We start from the raw sequence: 19,289 nt of genomic DNA, 5'->3' as shown, positions 1-19,289 counted from the left end.
TGGTGTGAGTGTATTGATGTTCTAATGTGGTGTGAGTAGGTTGATGTTCTAATGTGGTGTGAGTAGGTTGATGTTCTAATGTGGTGTGAGTGTATTGATGTTCTAATGTGGTGTGAGTGTATTGATGTTCTAATGTGGTGTGAGTAGGTTGATGTTCTAATGTGGTGTGAGTGTATTGATGTTATAATGTGGTGTGAGTAGGTTGATGTTCTAATGTGGTGTGAGTGTATTGATGTTCTAATGTGGTGTGAGTGTATTGATGTTCTAATGTGGTGTGAGTAGGTTGATGTTCTAATGTGGTGTGAGTGTATTGATGTTATAATGTGGTGTGAGTAGGTTGATGTTCTAATGTGGTGTGAGTGTATTGATGTTCTAATGTGGTGTGAGTGTATTGATGTTCTAATGTGGTGTGAGTAGGTTGATGTTCTAATGTGGTGTGAGTGTATTGATGTTATAATGTGGTGTGAGTAGGTTGATGTTCTAATGTGGTGTGAGTGTATTGATGTTATAATGTGGTGTGAGTAGGTTGATGTTCTAATGTGGTGTGAGTGTATTGATGTTCTAATGTGGTGTGAGTGTATTGATGTTCTAATGTGGTGTGAGTAGGTTGATGTTCTAATGTGGTGTGAGTGTATTGTTGTTCTAATGTGGTGTGAGTGTATTGATGTTCTAATGTGGTGTGAGTAGGTTGATGTTCTAATGTGGTGTGAGTAGGTTGATGTTCTAATGTGGTGTGAGTGTATTGATGTTATAATGTGGTGTGAGTAGGTTGATGTTCTAATGTGGTGTGAGTGTATTGATGTTCTAATGTGGTGTGAGTGTATTGATGTTCTAATGTGGTGTGAGTAGGTTGATGTTCTAATGTGGTGTGAGTGTATTGATGTTATAATGTGGTGTGAGTAGGTTGATGTTCTAATGTGGTGTGAGTGTATTGATGTTCTAATGTGGTGTGAGTGTATTGATGTTCTAATGTGGTGTGAGTAGGTTGATGTTCTAATGTGGTGTGAGTGTATTGATGTTATAATGTGGTGTGAGTAGGTTGATGTTCTAATGTGGTGTGAGTAGGTTGATGTTCTAATGTGGTGTGAGTAGGTTGATGTTCTAATGTGGTGTGAGTAGGTTGATGTTCTAATGTGGTGTGAGTAGGTTGATGTTCTAATGTGTTTTTTCTCCAGGACGGCTCATGCCAGGACGAAGGGAGAGGCCGCAGACCAGGCAGCTCTCTCTGCCAGACAGGATTGTGACATCGCTAGGGCCGTCGCTAGGGAGCTGTCCCCAAACTTCCACCAACCAGGTAACATTCTAGACCTACCTTGTCAGAATCATTATCAGGGTAACTACCATGTATCAGGCCATTCACTATGTATTAGCCAAAGTCAGGTACAATCCTGCCCCTATACAAACCTGCCCCTATACAAAACAGGCCCCTATACAAACCTGCCCCTATACAAAACAGGCCCCTATACAAACCTGCCCCTATACAAACAGGGTTAGGGTGTGGTTGGTTTAAGCAGAAGGTGTTAGATTTCACCAACCTGGATGACTGGGCAGCAAGACTACAGGTGGAGGAATACAAGATTTGAGATTGTGGTTTTCACAAGCACGTTTCTCTTGTGCGGTTTTCTCTCTCTCTCTCTCTCTCTCTCTCTCTCTCTCTCTCTCTCTCTCTCCATCTCTCTCTATCTCTCTCTCTCTATCTCTATCTCTATCTCTATCTCTCTCTCTCTCTATCTTTCTCCCTGTCTTTTCTAAGTTTAACTGAAGTTGTCCTTGAGCCATTTAGGCAAAGATGCTTTATAGTTCGATGGCCTAAGTCTGTATTGACATGAATACCAGTTCCTGCCCAGTATCTATGAATACTCTGTAATGACTTTGTTTAAAGGCCCAGACTCTGTGTGTGACCCAAATGGCACTTTATTCACTACCCTGTTCCCTATACTGTAAATTGCACTACTTTTGACCTGACCCCAAAGTGCACTATATAGGGAATAGGGTGCCATTCACTACAGAGATGTCTGGCATTCTGGAGGGGCTGTAATTTTAGACCAGAGCTATTGAGGAAGGTTTCTAAGACCACAATGAGCCACTGTGTTTCAGCTCTGACTAAAACAGACTGTTAGGACGTGGTAGGAATGGGTCCAGTACAGTATTCTGGAAAGAATTACTGCTTTCAGACTCAAAAGGGGAATTGGTAGAGCACGGCTCTTGTTAGTAGAACATGGCTCTTGCAACGCCAGGATAGTGGGTTTGATTCCCGGGACCACCCATACGTTAAAAACATATACCCACGCATGACTGTAAGTCGCTTTGGATAAAAGCGTCTGCTAACATCATTATAACATATATATTACACACACACACACAGCCACACACACACACAGCCACACACACACACAGCCACACACACACACACACACAGCCACACACACACAGCCACACACACACACACAGCCACACACACACACACACACACAGCCACACACACACACAGCCACACACACACACACACACACACACACACAGCCACACACACACACACAGCCACACACACACACACACACACACAGCCACACACACACACAGCCACACACACACACACAGCCACACACACACAGCCACACACACACACACAGCCACACACACACACACACACACACAGCCACACACACACACAGCCCCACACACACACACACACACACACACACACACAGCCACAGGCTGTGCTATACTTTATCCTATATATCTTCCATTATTAAATCATAAAAGTGTAAAAATTGAAAATACTTTACGCATTTTGCCTGTTTTTAGTTCGTTTTTTATTGGTAGTACATTCTCAGTGTGGCTCAGTTGGGGTTGTGGGTTCAATTCCTACTGGGATCACCCATACTAAGATGTATGCACACAGTGCTGTCAGGCGTTTTTGGTTAAAGCATCTGCTGAATGGCAAATATTCTGTTCTATACATCCTCAGACCTCAGTAGTAGCAACAGCAGAGTCAATGGGAGAATCTCAATTGCATTTCCTAGATTCCTCTCCCCTCGCCTCTTTCTCGAAACCCATTGGATGAGATGGTCAGAGGGGAAGGAACTCTGACCTTCTCAACCAATGGGTTTTGAGAAAGAGAGAGGAATTAGAGTCAGTGTTGCCCCGGGAGCTGTGCAGGAGAGCCGGGCAGATCAGCTCGAACAGACCGCGGAACTGAAAGACGTCAATAAGAGGATTGCATTAAATATTCTGCATGCATCCATGCTTCTGATTGGACATAACAGATGAAAAGGAGTTTCATGTCAAATTAAATGTCCATTAGTCTCATATCTCATCACATTTTCAGAAACTGAAATGAAAACTCATTCCCTCTTTTTTTTTCATGGCATCTCGTCAAGTTATCATCATTACTTTTCGTTAGTAAAAATAGGTTGTTGAATAATATTTTTCATCATAGTTATTGTTGACGAAATTAACACTGATTACAAAAGGCTAAATGCCAGCTTGGTGTTGACTAACAGGGTAAGATGAGTTTTGCAAGGAAATGCCTGCTACCCGATATAGATCAATCGTCATGGTGAGGGCTCTGACGGGGTCAAGAGGTCAGGGTTGAGGTTAGAGCCAGTCTGTAAATTCCAATGATAAAAGGACAATGAGATTTTGACACCTTATTCTATAGCTTTTACATTGCAGACATGCATATATTCTTTTCATGCATATTTTTTTCTCATTGATATCTATTAAAGTACATTATCAATGTACCATCTCCCGAGTGGCGCAGTGGTCTAAGGCGCTGCATCGCAGTGCTAGCTGTGCCACTAGAGATCCTGGTTCGAATCCAGGCTCTGTCGTAGCCGGCCGTGACCGGGAGACCCATGGGGCGGTGCACAATTGGCCCAGGGTAGGGGAGGGAATGGCCGGCAGGGATGTAGCTCAGTTGGTATAGCATGGCGTTTGCAACGCCAGGGTTGTGGGTTCGATTCCCGTGGGGTGCCAGTAGGATTTCCCAACCACATTACCAGACCAGGAAAACCTCTGTGTTCTATAAGGGCCCAGAGTTTTCCATGGTCTGGTAATGTGGTCAGGAAAACCTCAGGGCCCTAGTTAAAGGGTAGGTAGCATAAATGTAACATATGGATTTGCATTAGTATACGCATCAAAAGTCCCAATACAAAGTTACACCTCACTTTTCTTTTTTATTTGTTATTACATTAAACCGATTACAATTCCGAACAATGCCTAAGTCATGTCGGAAAATGTTTTTACAGGGGTTGATGTAATATGGAGGACCCGGCAAGCCAGCCTATTCCCTATAATGTAAACTCCAACAGAAATAACTTAAAATGTTTAACTACAAATTAAACCAAATCGTTTGCACTCTTGACTAATGGTTTCAATAAAATGTTCAGACAACTTATAAACAAATACTTTCTGAATGTATTGTTACAAATCAACTTGCAAGGTTGCTAGCCAACTAGCCTGCTAACATTAGCCCTACTAGCCTGCTAACGTTAGCCCTACTAGCCTGCTAACGTTAGCCCTACTAGCCTGCTAACGTTAGCCCTACTAGCCTGCTAACGTTATCCCTACTAGCCTGCTAACGTTAGCCCTACTAGCCTGCTAACATTATCCCTACTAGCCTGCTAACGTTAGCCCTACTAGCCTGCTAACATTACGTTAGCACTACATGCTTACAGCTACAGTAAAGTAAACCAACGTTTTGGAAATACATAACGCCATCTAGCTAACCAGTTAAAAAAGAATGTTAGCTACAGTTGAAGTCGGAAGTTTACATACACCTTAGCCAAATACATTTAAACTCAGTTTTTCACAATTCCTGACATTTAATCCTAGTAAAAATTCCCTGTTTTAGGTCAGTTAGGACCACCACTTTGTTTTAAGAAATGTCAGAATAATAGTGGAGAGAATGATTCATTTCAGCTTTTGTTTCTTTCATCACATTCCCAGTGGGTAATAAGTTTACATACACTCAATTAGTATTTAGTAGCATTGCCTTTAAATTGTTTAACTTGGGTCAAACGTTTCGGGTAGCATACCACAAGCTTCCCACAATAGGTTGGGTGAATTTTGGCAAATTCATCCTGACAGAGCTGGTGTAACGGAGTCAGGTTTGTAGGCCTCCTTGCTCGCACACGCTTTCTCAGTTCTGCCCACAAATGTTCTAAAGGATTGAGGTCAGGGCTTTGTGATGGCCACTCCAATACCTTGACTTTGTTGTCCTTAAGCCATTTTGCCACAACTTTGGAAGTATGCTTGGGGTCATTGTCCATTTGGAAGACCCATTTGCGACCAAGCTTTAACTTCCTGACTGATGTCTTGAGATGTTGCTTCAATATATCCACATAATTTTCCTTCCTCATGATGCCATTTATTTTGTAAAGTGCTCCAGTCCCTCCTGCAACAAAGCACCCTGACAGCATGATGCTGCCACCCCCGTGCTTCACGGTTGGGATGGTGTTCTTCGGCTTGCAAGCGTCCCCCTTTTTCCTCCAAACATAATGATGGTCATTATGGCCAAACAGTTCTATTTTTGTTTCATCAGACCAGAGGACATTTCTCAAAAAAGTACGATCTTTGTCCCCATGTGCAGTTGCAAACCGTAGTCTGGCTTTTTTAAGGCGGTTTTGGAGCAGTGGCTTCTTCCTTGCTGAGCGGCCTTTCAGGTTATGTTTTTAAGGTACTGCTTTGCTTTATCTTGGCCAGGTCGCAGTTGTAAATGAGAACTTGTTCTCAACTGGCTTACCTGCTTAAATAAAGGTGAAATAATTATTTTATTTTTTAAATATAGGACTCGTTTTGCTGTGGATATAGATACTTTTGTACCTGTTTCCTCCAGCATCTTCACAAGGTCCTTTGCTGTTGTTCTGGGATTGATTTGCACTTTTCACACCAAAGTACGTTCATCTCTAGGAGACAGAACGCGTCTCCTTCCTGAGCGGTATGACGGCTGTGTGGTCCCATGGTGTTTTTACTTGCGTACTATTGTTTGTACAGATGAACGTGGTACCTTCAGGCATTTGGAAATTGCTCCCAAGGATGAACCAGACTTGTGGAGGTCTACAATTTTTTTTCTGAGGTCTTGGCTGATTTCTTTTGATTTTCCCATGATGTCAAGCAAAGAGGCACTACGTTTGAAGGTAGGCCTTGAAATACATCCACAGGTACACCTCCAAATGACTGAAATGATGTCAATTAGCCTATCAGAAGCTTCTAAAGCCATGACATCATTTTATGGAATTTTCCAAGCTGTTTAAAGGCACAGTCAACTTAGTGTATGTAAACTTCTGACCCACTGGAATTGTGATACAGTGAATTATAAGTGAAATAATCTGTCTGTAAACAGTCATGCACAAAGTAGATGTCCTAACCGACTTGCCAAAACTATCGTTTGTTAACAAGAAATTTGTGGAGTGGTTGAAAAACGAGTTTTAATGACTGCAACCTAAGTTTATGTAAACTTCCGACTTACATTTACATTTTAGTCATTTAGCAGACGCTCTTATCCAGAGCGACTTACAGTTAGTGAATACATGTTTTTTATTTTTTTCATACTGGCCCCCCATGGGAATCGAACCCACAACCCTGACGTTGCAAACGCCATGCTCTATCAACTGAGCTACATCCATGCCGGCCATTCCCTCCCCTACCCTGGACGACGCTGGGCCAATTGTGCGCCGCCCATGAGTCTCCCGGTCACGGCCGGCTGCGACAGAGCCTGGATTCGAACCAGGATCTCTAGTGGCACAGTTAGCACTGCGATGCAGTGCCTTAGACCACTGCGCCATCCCAAAAGACTTCAACTGTATATGCAGTTATCTTAGCCAGCAAGCTAGCCAGCCAGTTAACATGAACTATTTAGCCAACTAGCTATTGTCTTTTATCCAGAGTAACTTACATTTAATGCATTTAACTTAAGGTAGCTAGGTGAGACAACCACATACAGTGGGGAGAACAAGTATTTGATACACTGCCGATTTTGCAGGTTTTCCTACTTACAAAGCATGTAGAGGTCTGTAATTTTTATCATAGGTACACTTCAACTGTGAGAGACTGAATCTAAAACAAAAATCCAGAAAATCACATTGTATGATTTTTAAGTAATTAATTTGCATTTTATTGCATGACATAAGTATTTGATACATCAGAAAAGCAGAACTTAATATTTGGTACAGAAACCTTTGTTTGCAATTACAGAGATCATACGTTTCCTGTAGGTCTTGACCAGGTTTGCACACACTGCAGCAGGGATTTTGGCCCACTCCTCCATACAGACCTTCTCCAGATCCTTCAGGTTTCGGGGCTGTCACTGGGCAATACGGACCTTCAGCTCCCTCCAAAGATGTTCTATTGGGTTCAGGTCTGGAGACTGGCTAGGCCACTCCAGGACCTTGAGATGCTTCTTACGGAGCCACTCCTTAGTTGCCCTGGCTGTGTGTTTCGGGTCGTTGTCATGCTGGAAGACCCAGCCACGACCCATCTTCAATGCTCTTACTGAGGGAAGGAGGTTGTTGGCCAAGATCTCGCGATACATGGCCCCATCCATCCTCCCCTCAATACGGTGCAGTCATCCTGTCCCTTTTGCAGAAAAGCATCCCCAAAGAATGATGTTTCCACCTCCATGCTTCACGGTTGGGATGATGTTCTTGGGGTTGTACTCATCCTTCTTCTTCCTCCAAACACGGCGAGTGGAGTTTAGACCAAAAAGCTCTATTTTTGTCTCATCAGACCACATGACCTTCTCCCATTCCTCCTCTGGATCATCCAGATGGTCATTGGCAAACTTCAGACAGGCCTGGACAAGCGCTGGCTTGAGCAGGGGGACCTTGCGTGCGCTGCAGGATTTTAATCCATGACGGCGTAGTGTGTTACTAATGGTTTTCTTTGAGACTGTGGTCCCAGCTCTCTTCAGGTCATTGACCAGGTCCTGCCTTGTAGTTCTGGGCTGATCCCTCACCTTCCTCATGATCATTGATGCCCCACGAGGTGAGATCTTGCATGGAGCCCCAGACCGAGGGTGATTGACCGTCATCTTGAACTTCTTCCATTTTCTAATAATTGCACCAACAGTTGTTGCCTTCTCACCAAGCTGCTTGCCTATTGTCCTGTAGCCCACCCCAGCCTTGTGTAGGCTTGTGTAGGTCTACAATTTTATCCCTGATGTCCTTACACAGCTCTCTGGTCTTGGCCATTGTGGAGAGGTTGGAGTCTGTTTGATTGAGTGTGTGGACAGGTGTCTTTTATACAGGTAACGAGTTAAAACAGGTGCAGTTAAAACAGGTAATGAGTGGAGAACCGGAGGGCTTCTTAAAGAAAAACGTACAGGTCTGTGAGAGCCGGAATTCTTAATGGTTGGTAGGTGATCAAATATTTATGTCATGCAATAAAATGCAAATTAATTACTTAAAAATCATACAATGTGATTTTCTGGATTTTTGTTTTAGATTCCGTCTCTCACAGTTGAAGTGTACCTATGATACAAATTACAGACCTCTACATGCTTTGTAAGTAGGAAAACCTGCAAAATCAGCAGTGTATCAAATACTTGTTCTCCCGACTGTAAGTACAATCTTCCTCAATAAAGTAGCTATCAGCAAAGTCTGAGCTAGTAAGACAAGACAAGTGTAAGTGTTAGTGCAAGGAAGGTGAGGGTGTAATTATTATTATTATTATTATTTATTTATGTATTTATTTTTGTGGGGGGTGGGTGCTGTGGGATAAATCAAGAAACCTCCCTCCCTCAGCATCCCCAGGTATATTTAGTCCTGTGACCTAGCCTGATAGTTCCCACCTCCCTCAGCATCCCCAGGTATATTTAGTTCTGTGACCTAACCTGATAGTTCCCACCTCCCTCAGCAGCCCCAGGTATATTTAGTCCTGTGACCTAACCTGATAGTTCCCACCTCCCTCAGCATCCCCAGGTATATGTAGTCCTGTGACCTAACCTGATAGTTCCCACCTCCCTCAGCATCCCCAGGTATATTTAGTCCTGTGACCTAGCCTGATAGTTCCCACCTCCCTCAGCATCCCCAAGTATATTTAGTCATGTGACCTAGCCTGATAGTTCCCACCTCCCTCAGCAGCCCCAGGTATATTTAGTTCTGTGACCTAACCTGATAGTTCCCACCTCCCTCAGCATCCCTAGGTATATTTAGTCCTGTGACATAACCTGATAGTTCCCACCTCCCTCAGCATCCCCAGGTATATTTAGTCCTGTGACCTAACCTGATAGTTCCCACCTCCCTCAGCATCCCCAGGTATATTTAGTCCTGTGACCTAGCCTGATAGTTCCCACCTCCCTCAGCATCCCTAGGTATATTTAGTCCTGTGACCTAACCTGATAGTTCCCACCTCCCTCAGCAGCCCCAGGTATATATAGTCCTGTGACCTAGCCTGATAGTTCCCACCTCCCTCAGCATCCCCAGCTATGTTTAGTCCTGTGACCTAACCTGATAGTTCCCACCTCCCTCAGCATCCCTAGGTATATTTAGTCCTGTGACCTAACCTGATAGTTCCCACCTCCCTCAGCATCCCCAGGTATGTTTAGTCCTGTGACCTAGCCTGATAGTTCCCACCTCCCTCAGCATCCCCAGGTATATTTAGTCCTGTGACCTAGCCTGATAGTTCCCACCTCCCTCAGCATCCCCAGGTATATTTAGTCCTGTGACCTAACCTGATAGTTCCCACCTCCCTCAGCATCCCCAGGTATATTTAGTCCTGTGACCTAGCCTGATAGTTCCCACCTCCCTCAGCATCCCCAGGTATATTTAGTCCTGTGACCTAACCTGATAGTTCACACCTCCCTCCCTCAGCATCCCCAGGTATATTTAGTCATGTGACCTAGCCTGATAGTTCCCACCTCCCTCAGCATCCCCAGGTATATTTAGTCCTGTGACCTAACCTGATAGTTCCCACCTCCCTCAGCATCCCCAGGTATATTTAGTCCTGTGACCTAGCCTGATAGTTCCCACCTCCCTCAGCATCCCCAGGTATATTTAGTCCTGTGACCTAGCCTGATAGTTCCCACCTCCCTCAGCATCCCCAGGTATGTTTAGTCCTGTGACCTAGCCTGATAGTTCCCACCTCCCTCAGCATCCCCAGGTATATTTAGTCCTGTGACCTAACCTGATAGTTCCCACCTCCCTCAGCATCCCCAGGTATATTTAGTCCTGTGACCTAGCCTGATAGTTCCCACCTCCCTCAGCATCCCTAGGTATATTTAGTCCTGTGACCTAACCTGATAGTTCCCACCTCCCTCAGCAACCCCAGGTATATTTAGTCCTGTGACCTAGCCTGATAGTTCCCACCTCCCTCAGCATCCCCAGGTATGTTTAGTCCTGTGACCTAACCTGATAGTTCCCACCTCCCTCAGCATCCCTAGGTATATTTAGTCCTGTGACCTAACCTGATAGTTCCCACCTCCCTCAGCATCCCCAGGTATGTTTAGTCCTGTGACCTAGCCTGATAGTTCCCACCTCCCTCAGCATCCCCAGGTATATTTAGTCCTGTGACCTAGCCTGATAGTTCCCACCTCCCTCAGCATCCCCATGTATATTTAGTCCTGTGACCTAGCCTGATAGTTCCCACCTCCCTCAGCATCCCCATGTATATTTAGTCCTGTGACCTAACCTGATAGTTCCCACCTCCCTCAGCATCCCCAGGTATATTTAGTCCTGTGACCTAGCCTGATAGTTCCCACCTCCCTCAGCATCCCCAGGTATATTTAGTCCTGTGACCTAACCTGATAGTTCCCACCTCCCTCAGCATCCCCAGGTATATTTAGTCCTGTGACCTAGCCTGATAGTTCCCACCTCCCTCAGCATCCCCAGGTATATTTAGTCCTGTGACCTAACCTGATAGTTCCCACCTCCCTCCCTCAGCATCCCCAGGTATATTTAGTCCTGTGACCTAGCCTGATAGTTCCCACCTCCGTCAGCATCCCCAGGTATATTTAGTCCTGTGACCTTGCCTAGCCTGATAGCGCTGCATGGCCCCCTGCCATAACATAGCGTATGAGTAACTGATTGGACAATGAGAGCCATGTGAGTAACTGATTGGACAATGAGAGCCATGTGAGTAACTGATTGGACAATGAGAGCCATGTGAACATGTCCCTTTAGGCAGCCTCAGAGTCACACTAGCGGCTTTCCCAAATGGCACCCTATTCCCTATGTAGTGCACTACTTTAGACCAGAGAATGGCACCCTATTCCCTATATAGGGCACTACTTTAGACCAGAGAATGGCACCCTATTCCCTATATAGTGCACTACTTTAGACCAGAGAATGGCACCCTATTCCCTATATAGTGCACTACTTTAGACCAGAGAATGGCACCCTATTCCCTATATAGTGCACTACTTTAGACCAGAGAATGGCACCCTATTCCCTATATAGTGCACTACTTTAGACCAGAGAATGGCACCCTATTCCCTATATAGTGCACTACTTTAGACCAGAGAATGGCACCCTATTCCCTATATAGTGCACTACTTTAGACCAGAGAATGGCACCCTATTCCCTATATAGTGCACTACTTTAGACCAGAGAATGGCACCCTATTCCCTATATAGTGCACTACTTTAGACCAGAGAATGGCACCCTATTCCCTATATAGTGCACTACTTTAGACCAGAGAATGGCACCCTATTCCCTATATAGTGCACTACTTTAGACCAGAGAATGGCACCCTATTCCCTATATAGTGCACTACTTTAGACCAGAGAATGGCACCCTATTCCCTATATAGTGCACTACTTTAGACCAGAGAATGGCACCCTATTCCCTATATAGTGCACTACTTTAGACCAGAGAATGGCACCCTATTCCCTATATAGTGCACTACTTTTGACCAGGACAAGATAGGGCAGTAGTGCACTGTATAGGGAATAGGGTGAGATTTGGGAGGTATCCACTGACATACTGGCTGGCTGGGGACAGGGACAGGGTCTGCTGGTTGTTGGTGTTGTGGAAAACACTGGCAATGCTTGGCAGGCCACTGAGCCTCAGCCAGGTGTCCCAGAGTGTCCTAGAGTTTAGTTTAGTTTAGTGTAGTTTATTAGGATCCCCATTAGCTACTGCACATGCAGCAGCTACTCTTCCTGGGGTCCATATAAAACCTCCAAATACATGACAAAGTACAGAACAGTTATAGACAAGAACAATATAAGATATTACATTACATTCTAAATAAAAAAATAAAGAAGAGTTATATATTGAAATGACACCAAGAGACAACAAAAAATATTATTTACACACTATTCATATATGTGACTCGTTTCAGGAAACCAGGCATATGTCGCGCGTCACCACTTCACAGGAAATGCATTTGAACGTAAACATTAATTGTTTTGGGATCAAAATGCGTTTTTTGGCAGAAATGCCTTCTGGACCATGTGAACATTCATGTGCCTTAATAATTAACTTTTACAGTGGGGAAAAAGGTATTTAGTCAGCCACCAATTGTGCAAGTTCTCCCACTTAAAAAGATGATAGAGGCCTGTAATTTTCATCCTAGGTACACGTCAACTATGACAGACAAAATGAGGAAAGAAAATCCAGAAAATCACATTGTAGGATTTTTAATGAATTTATTTGCAAATTATGGTGGAAAATAAGTATTTGGTCAATAACAAAAGTTTCTCAATACTTTGTTATATACCCTTTGTTGGCAATGACACAGGTCAATCGTTTTCTGTAGGTCTTCACAAGGTTTTCACACACTGTTGCTGGTATTTTGGCCCATTCCTCCATGCAGATCTCCTCTAGAGCAGTGATGTTTTGGGGCTGTCGCTGGGCAACACAGACTTTCAACTCCCTCCAAAGATTTTCTATGGGGTTGAGATCTGGAGACTGGCTAGGCCACTCCAGGACCTTGAAATGCTTCTTATGAAGCCACTCCTTCGTTGCCCGGGTGGTGTGTTTGGGATCATTGTCATGCTGAAAGACCCAGCCACGTTTCATCTTCAATGCCCTTGCTGATGGAAGGAGGTTTTCACTCAAAATCTCACGATACATGGCCCCATTCATTCTTTCTTTTACACGGATCAGTCCGTCCTGGTCCCTTTGCAGAAAAACAGCCCCAAAGCATGATGTTTCCACCCCCATGCTTCACAGTAGGTATGGTGTTCTTTGGATGCAACTCAGCATTCTTTGTCCTCCAAACACGACGAGTTGAGTTTTTACCAAAAAGTTCTATTTTGGTTTCATCTGACCATATGACATTCTCCCAATCCTCTTCTGGATCATCCAAATGCACTCTAGCAAACTTCAGACGGGCCTGGACATGTACTGGCTTAAGCAGGGGGACACGTCTGGCACTGCAGGATTTGAGTCCCTGGCGGCGTAGTGTGTTACTGATGGTAGGCTTTGTTACTTTGGTCCCAGCTCTCTGCAGGTCATTCACTAGGTCCCCCCATGTGGTTCTGGGATTTTTGCTCACCGTTCTTGTGATCATTTTGACCCCACGGGGTGAGATCTTGCGTGGAGCCCCAGATCGAGGGAGATTATCAGTGGTCTTGTATGTCTTCCATTTTCTAATAATTGCTCCCACAGTTGTTTCTTCAAACCAAGCTGCTTACCTATTGCAGATTCAGTCTTCCCAGCCTGGTGCAGGTCTACAATTTAGTTTCTGGTGTCCTTTGACAGCTATTTGGTCTTGGCCATAGTGGAGTTTGGAGTGTGACTGTTTGAGGTTGTGGACAGGTGTCTTTTATACTGATAACAAGTTCAAACAGGTGCCATTAATACAGGTAACGAGTGGAGGACAGAGGAGCCTCTTAAAGAAGAAGTTACAGGTCTGTGAGAGCCAGAAATCTTGCTTGTTTGTAGGTGACCAAATACTTATTTTCCACCATAATTTGCAAATAAATTCATTAAAAATCCTACAATGTGATTTTCTGGAAAAAAAATTCTCTATTCGTCTGTCATAGTTGACGTGTACCTATGATGAAAATTACAGGCCTCTCTCATCTTTTTAAGTGGGAGAACTTGCACAATTGGTGGCTGACTAAATACTTTTCCCCCCACTGTATGTATGTCTGTTTGAAGTGAAAATATACTGAACAAAAATATAAACGCAACATGCAACAATTTCAAATATTTTACTGAGTTACAGTTCATAGAAGAAAACAAGTCAATTGAAATAAATTCATTAGGCCCTAATCTATGGATTTCACATGACTGGGCAGGGGTGTAGCCATGAGTGGGCCTGGGAGGGCATAGGCCCACCCACTAGGGAGCCAGGCCCAACCAATCAGAATGAGTTTTTCCCCACAAAAGGGCTTTATTTAAAGACAGAAATACTCCTCAGCACCCCCCCTCCTCAGACGATCTCGCAGGCGAAGAAAACGGATGTGGAGGTCCTGGGCGTGGTTACATGTCGTCTGCGGTTGTTAGGCCGGTTGGACGTACTGCCAAATTCTCTAAAACGACGTTGGAGGCGGCTTATGGTAGAGAAATGAACATTCAATTATCTGGCAACAGCTCTGTTGGACATTCCTGCAGTCAGCATGCCAATTGCACGCTCCCTCAAAACATGAGACATCTGTGGCATTGTGTTGTGTGACAAAACTGCACATTGTCCCCCAGCACAAGGTTGCACCTGTGTAATGATGATGCTGTTTAATCAGCTTCTTGATATGCTACACCTGTCAGGTGGATGGATTATCTTGGCGAAGGAGAAATACTCACTAAATAAAAAATTATAATAATTTGGTTGTGTTTATGAAGGTTTTAGGTAACATTATAATATATTTTTTTAAATACACAATGAGACAATAGCATTTTCATTAGTTTATGTTACTGGAAGCTATATGTAAAAAATAAAATAAATTCAAGTGTTCAATCTGTTTTTTATGTAAAGTGCCTTTGTTACAACTATGAAACAGAAAGCATATGTTTTGGAACACAGAAGCAGCTTCCTTTTATAACGACAAAATACAAATAAATACCCCAACCACATTTACTAATTCAGCAGACGCTCTTATCCAGAGCGATTTACAATTACTGCATTCATTTTTTATTGTGAGACGACACATCACAATCGTATCAAGTACATTTTCCCTCAACAAAGTATTTATCCACAAAGTCAGTGTTATTTTTTACATTTATTTTGTATTGTTTTTTGGGGAGGGGTTGTCATGCGCGCTGTGAGAGTTGTTTAAGATACTCTTCAAAGAGGGAGGGTTTCAGACGTTTTCGAAAGATGGGCAGGGACTCACTGGTCCTGACTTTAGGGGGAAGCTTGTTCCACCGTTGGGGTGCCAGGACAGGGAAGAGGTTGGACTGGGCTGAGGGGGAGCTGCCCTCCCATTGGGGTGCCAGGACAGAGAAGAGATTGGACTGGGCTGAGGGGGAGTGGCCCTCCCATTGGGGTGCCAGGACAGAGAAGAGCTTGGACTGGGCTGAACGGGAGCTGCCCTCCCATTGGGGTGCCAGGACAGGGAAGAGGTTGGACTGGGCTGAACGGGAGTGACCCTCCCATTGGGGTGCCAGGACAGAGAAGAGCTTGGACTGGGCTGAACGGGAGCTGCCCTCCCATTGGGGTGCCAGGACAGGGAAGAGGTTGGACTGGGCTGAACGGGAGTGGCCCTCCCATTGGGGTGCCAGGACAGAGAAGAGCTTGGACTGGGCTGAGCAGAGCAGGAACTGCCCTCCCATTGGGGTGCCAGGACAGAGAAGAGCTTGGACTGGGCTGAACGGGAGCTGCCCTCCCATTGGGGTGCCAGGACAGAGAAGAGCTTAGACTGGGCTGAGTGGGAACTGCCCTCCCATTGGGGTGCCAGGACAGAGAAGAGGTTTGACTGGGCTGAGCAGGAACTGCCCTCCCATTGGGGTGCCAGGACAGAGAAGAGGTTGGACTGGGCTGAACGGGAGCTGCCCTCCCATTGGGGTGCCAGGACAGAGAAGAGCTTGGACTGAGCTGAACGGGAACTGCCCTCCCATTGGGGTGCCAGGACAGAGAAGAGGTTGGACTGGGCTGTGTGGAAGCTGCCCTCCCATTGGGGTGCCAGGACAGAGAAGAGCTTGGACTGGGCTGAACGGGAGCTGCCCTCCCATTGGGGTGCCAGGACAGAGAAGAGCTTGGACTGGGCTGAACGGGAGCTGCCCTCCCATTGGGGTGCCAGGACAGAGAAGAGGTTGGACTGGGCTGAGTGGGAGCTTCCCTCCCATTGGGGTGCCAGGACAGAGAAGAGGTTTGACTGGGCTGAACGGGAGCTGCACTCTCGTAGGGGTGGGAGGTCCAAGAGACCAGAAGTGGCAGAACAGAGTGCTCAGGTTGGGATGTAGGGTTTGAGCATAGCCTGACGGTAAGGAGGGGCAGTTCGAAGGCAAGCACCAGGGTCTTAAAGATGATGCAAGCTTTGATTCAGAATCAGCAGGATAATGGTGTAGGGTGGAGCTGGCCTCTCTGGAAGGGGCCCGATGGTGTAGGGTGGAGCTGGCCTCTCTGGAAGGGGCCCGATGGTGTAGGGTGGAGCTGGCCTCTCTGGAAGGGGCCCGATGGTGTAGGGTGGAGCTGGCCTCTCTGGAAGGGGCCCGATGGTGTAGGGTGGAGCTGGCCTCTCTGGAAGGGGCCCGATGGTGTAGGGTGGAGCTGGCCTCTCTGGGTGGGGCCCGATGGTGTAGGGTGGAGCTGGCCTCTCTGGGTGGGGGCTGGTGGTCATGATCTTGGAGGATGTATGGAAGAGTTCCTCTTATTTTGGTTTTTACTTTGTCCCAGAGCAGTTTCTTTCAGTTTCCTAGTAAACACCTTGTCACCCTGTTTGTTCAAGTGTACTAGGTTGTACAGCTGGGGGTGAATGTCACGGTGGTTCTCTAGGTAAACATTGTCCAAGAGAGCACAGCCTCTAGACAGCTCAGCTTGCTCTGAATAATGTGGAAGGGCACATCTCCACGTGGCAAAAGGGTGGACATAGTGATTTTGGTGTTAGGACATCTTTCTGTAGCTCTGGCTGCCACTTTCTGCATTGCAGGAGCTACATGTCCTCTCATTTCCATCAAATCATTAGTACCTGTGAGTTTTAGTGTCCTACAGTTCTAGTGTTCTAGTGTCCTAGTTCTAGAGTGTCCTAGGGTTCAAGAGTGTCCTAGAGTTCTAGAGTGTCCTAGAGTTCTAGTGTCCTAGGGTTCTAGAGTGTCCTAGAGTTCTAGAGTGTCCTAGAGTTCTAGAGTGTCCTAGAGTTCTAGAGTGTCCTAGAGTTCTAGAGTGTCCTAGAGTTCTAGAGTGTCCTAGAGTTCTAGAGTGTCCTAGAGTTCTAGTGTCCTAGGGTTCTAGAGTGTTCTAGAGTGTCCTAGTGTCCTAGAGTTCTAGAGTTCTAGTGTCCTAGTGTTCTAGAATGTCCTAGAGTTATAGAGCGTCCTAGAGTTCTAGAGTGTCCTAGAGTTCTAGTGTCCTAGAGTTCTAGTGTCCTAGAGTTCTAGAGTGTCCTATAGTTCTAGTGTCCTAGAGTTCTAGAGTGTCCTAGAGTTCTAGTGTCCTAGAGTTCTAGAGTGTCAGACAGTTTAACTGGAGAAGAGTCAGACAGACAGCTAAACTGGAGTAGTCAGACAGACAGCTGAACTGGAGAAGAGTCAGACAGACAGCTAAACTGGAGTAGTCAGACAGACAGCTGAACTGGAGAAGAGTCAGACAGACAGCTAAACTGGAGTAGTCAGACAGACAGCTGAACTGGAGAAGAGTCAGACAGACAGCTAAACTGGAGTAGTCAGACAGACAGCTGAACTGGAGTAGTCAGACAGACAGCTGAACTGGAGAAGAGTCAGACAGACAGACAGCTGACCTGGAGAAGAGAAGAGACATACAATCACACTTATAAAGGTTAGAAATGTCTGCGCTACTAAAGGCTTCTATAGAATGGAGTGCTCATCTGGGTAAAGTCATGTAGTATAAAGGCTTCTATAGACTGGAGTGCTCATCTGGGTAAAGTCATGTAGTATAACGGCTTCTATGGAATGGAGTGCTCATCTGGGTAAAGTAATGTAGTATAAAGATTTCTATAGAATGGAGTGCTCATTGTGCTGATGTCAATACTGTCAACAACCAAGGCTGCGTCCCAAATGCCACCCTATTCCCTATGTAGCGCACTACTTTTGACCAGAGCCCCATGTCAGGAAAAGGTATAATTAAAGCCAATAAAAACTTCCCCCCCACAGTTGTTCCAGTTCCAAAGGTAAGCAATGGGAGAAACGTATTGTACTGAGAAGACAAGGAACTTTTAAATCAAACAAATATATATATATATATCAATATGATGAAACACTTCTTTCCTAGTAGGAATATTATTATAGTTACAATAAGTATGTTATAATAACTCCAACCAAGTTTGTTTTGAAACCCTTTGTCATTTGTAATTGAGATTTCATACACATAGCAGATTATCGCCCAGCTTCTTTTTGTGTGTGTGTGTGTGTGTGTGTGTGTGTGTGTGTGTGTGTGTGTGTGTGTGTGTGTGTAAACTACCATCTAACCATTGCGTTGTGCAGTAATGCAGCTCTGTAGTAATACTAAGCCCACCATGATCCCAAAACTCATTAGGGCCTTTTGGCTTCAGCTACGTGACTTTCTGATTGGTTCACACTTACCAGCATGGCCCGCACATTGTTCGTGTGTGTGTGTGTGTGTGTGTGTGTGTGCCGGCAGCGGCTACATGTGTGCCTGACCGTGTGACCATATAGCCACGTGCATGAGTGTGTGTGTGTGTGTGAGATCCCGGGGGTGATTTTGTGTGTGTGTGTATATGGTGGGCGTGGTTTATGGAGTGACGTTAATTGGTCTATATTTGGAGGCGATACGGAGACTAATGGAGACATAGCTGGAACCCTAGGCAGTGCTCTGAGGGGGGAGGGGGGGATACCTCAGCTCTCTGCCCCCCTCACCCTCTCCCCTTCCTGGCCCTGACCCACACCAGCTGTCCCTTCTCTCAGACAGACCGCCTGGAGTGTAGAGGTACAGAGGGTCACCCACCCATAACTCCTTACCCACTTCACTCCTCCTCCTCCTCCCACTCTGCCACCGCAACCAATCCAAGCTCAACGCTCTGAGTTATCCAACCAGGGAGGACAGTAGCCTCGGCAGCACTCTGTAGGGCAGCACCATGGTGTAGCCGGAGGACAGCTAGTTTCCGTCCTCTTCTGGGTACATTGGCTTAAATACAAAAACCTAGGAGGCTCATGGTTCTCACCCCCTTCCATAGACTTACACGGTAATTATGACAACTTCCGGAGGACGTCCTCCAACCTATCAGAGCTCTTGCAACATGAACTGACATGGTGTCCACCCAATCA

General features: G+C 45.5%; 1 protein-coding gene across 2 annotated transcripts in view; it reads left to right on the top strand.

The window, feature by feature from the left end:
- The window catches only part of LOC121555303 (junctophilin-1-like), a 176,936-nt gene that overhangs the window by 77,335 nt on the left and 80,312 nt on the right, over window positions 1-19,289 (top strand). For both annotated transcript variants that reach the window (XR_005997874.2, XM_041869128.2), the window contains exon 4: window positions 1,176-1,294. Coding sequence is in view for 1 of the 2 variants with exons in the window: in XM_041869128.2 (XP_041725062.2) it covers window positions 1,176-1,294 (119 nt within the window). In the remaining variant the exon portion in view is untranslated. The remainder of the gene's footprint in view (window positions 1-1,175; window positions 1,295-19,289) is intronic.

The sequence above is a fragment of the Coregonus clupeaformis genome, unplaced genomic scaffold, assembly GCF_020615455.1.
Source record: "Coregonus clupeaformis isolate EN_2021a unplaced genomic scaffold, ASM2061545v1 scaf0030, whole genome shotgun sequence".
Lineage (NCBI taxonomy): Eukaryota > Metazoa > Chordata > Actinopteri > Salmoniformes > Salmonidae > Coregonus > Coregonus clupeaformis.
Note: the sequence above shows the minus strand (reverse complement) of the source record. Positions and strands in the feature narration are given on the sequence as shown.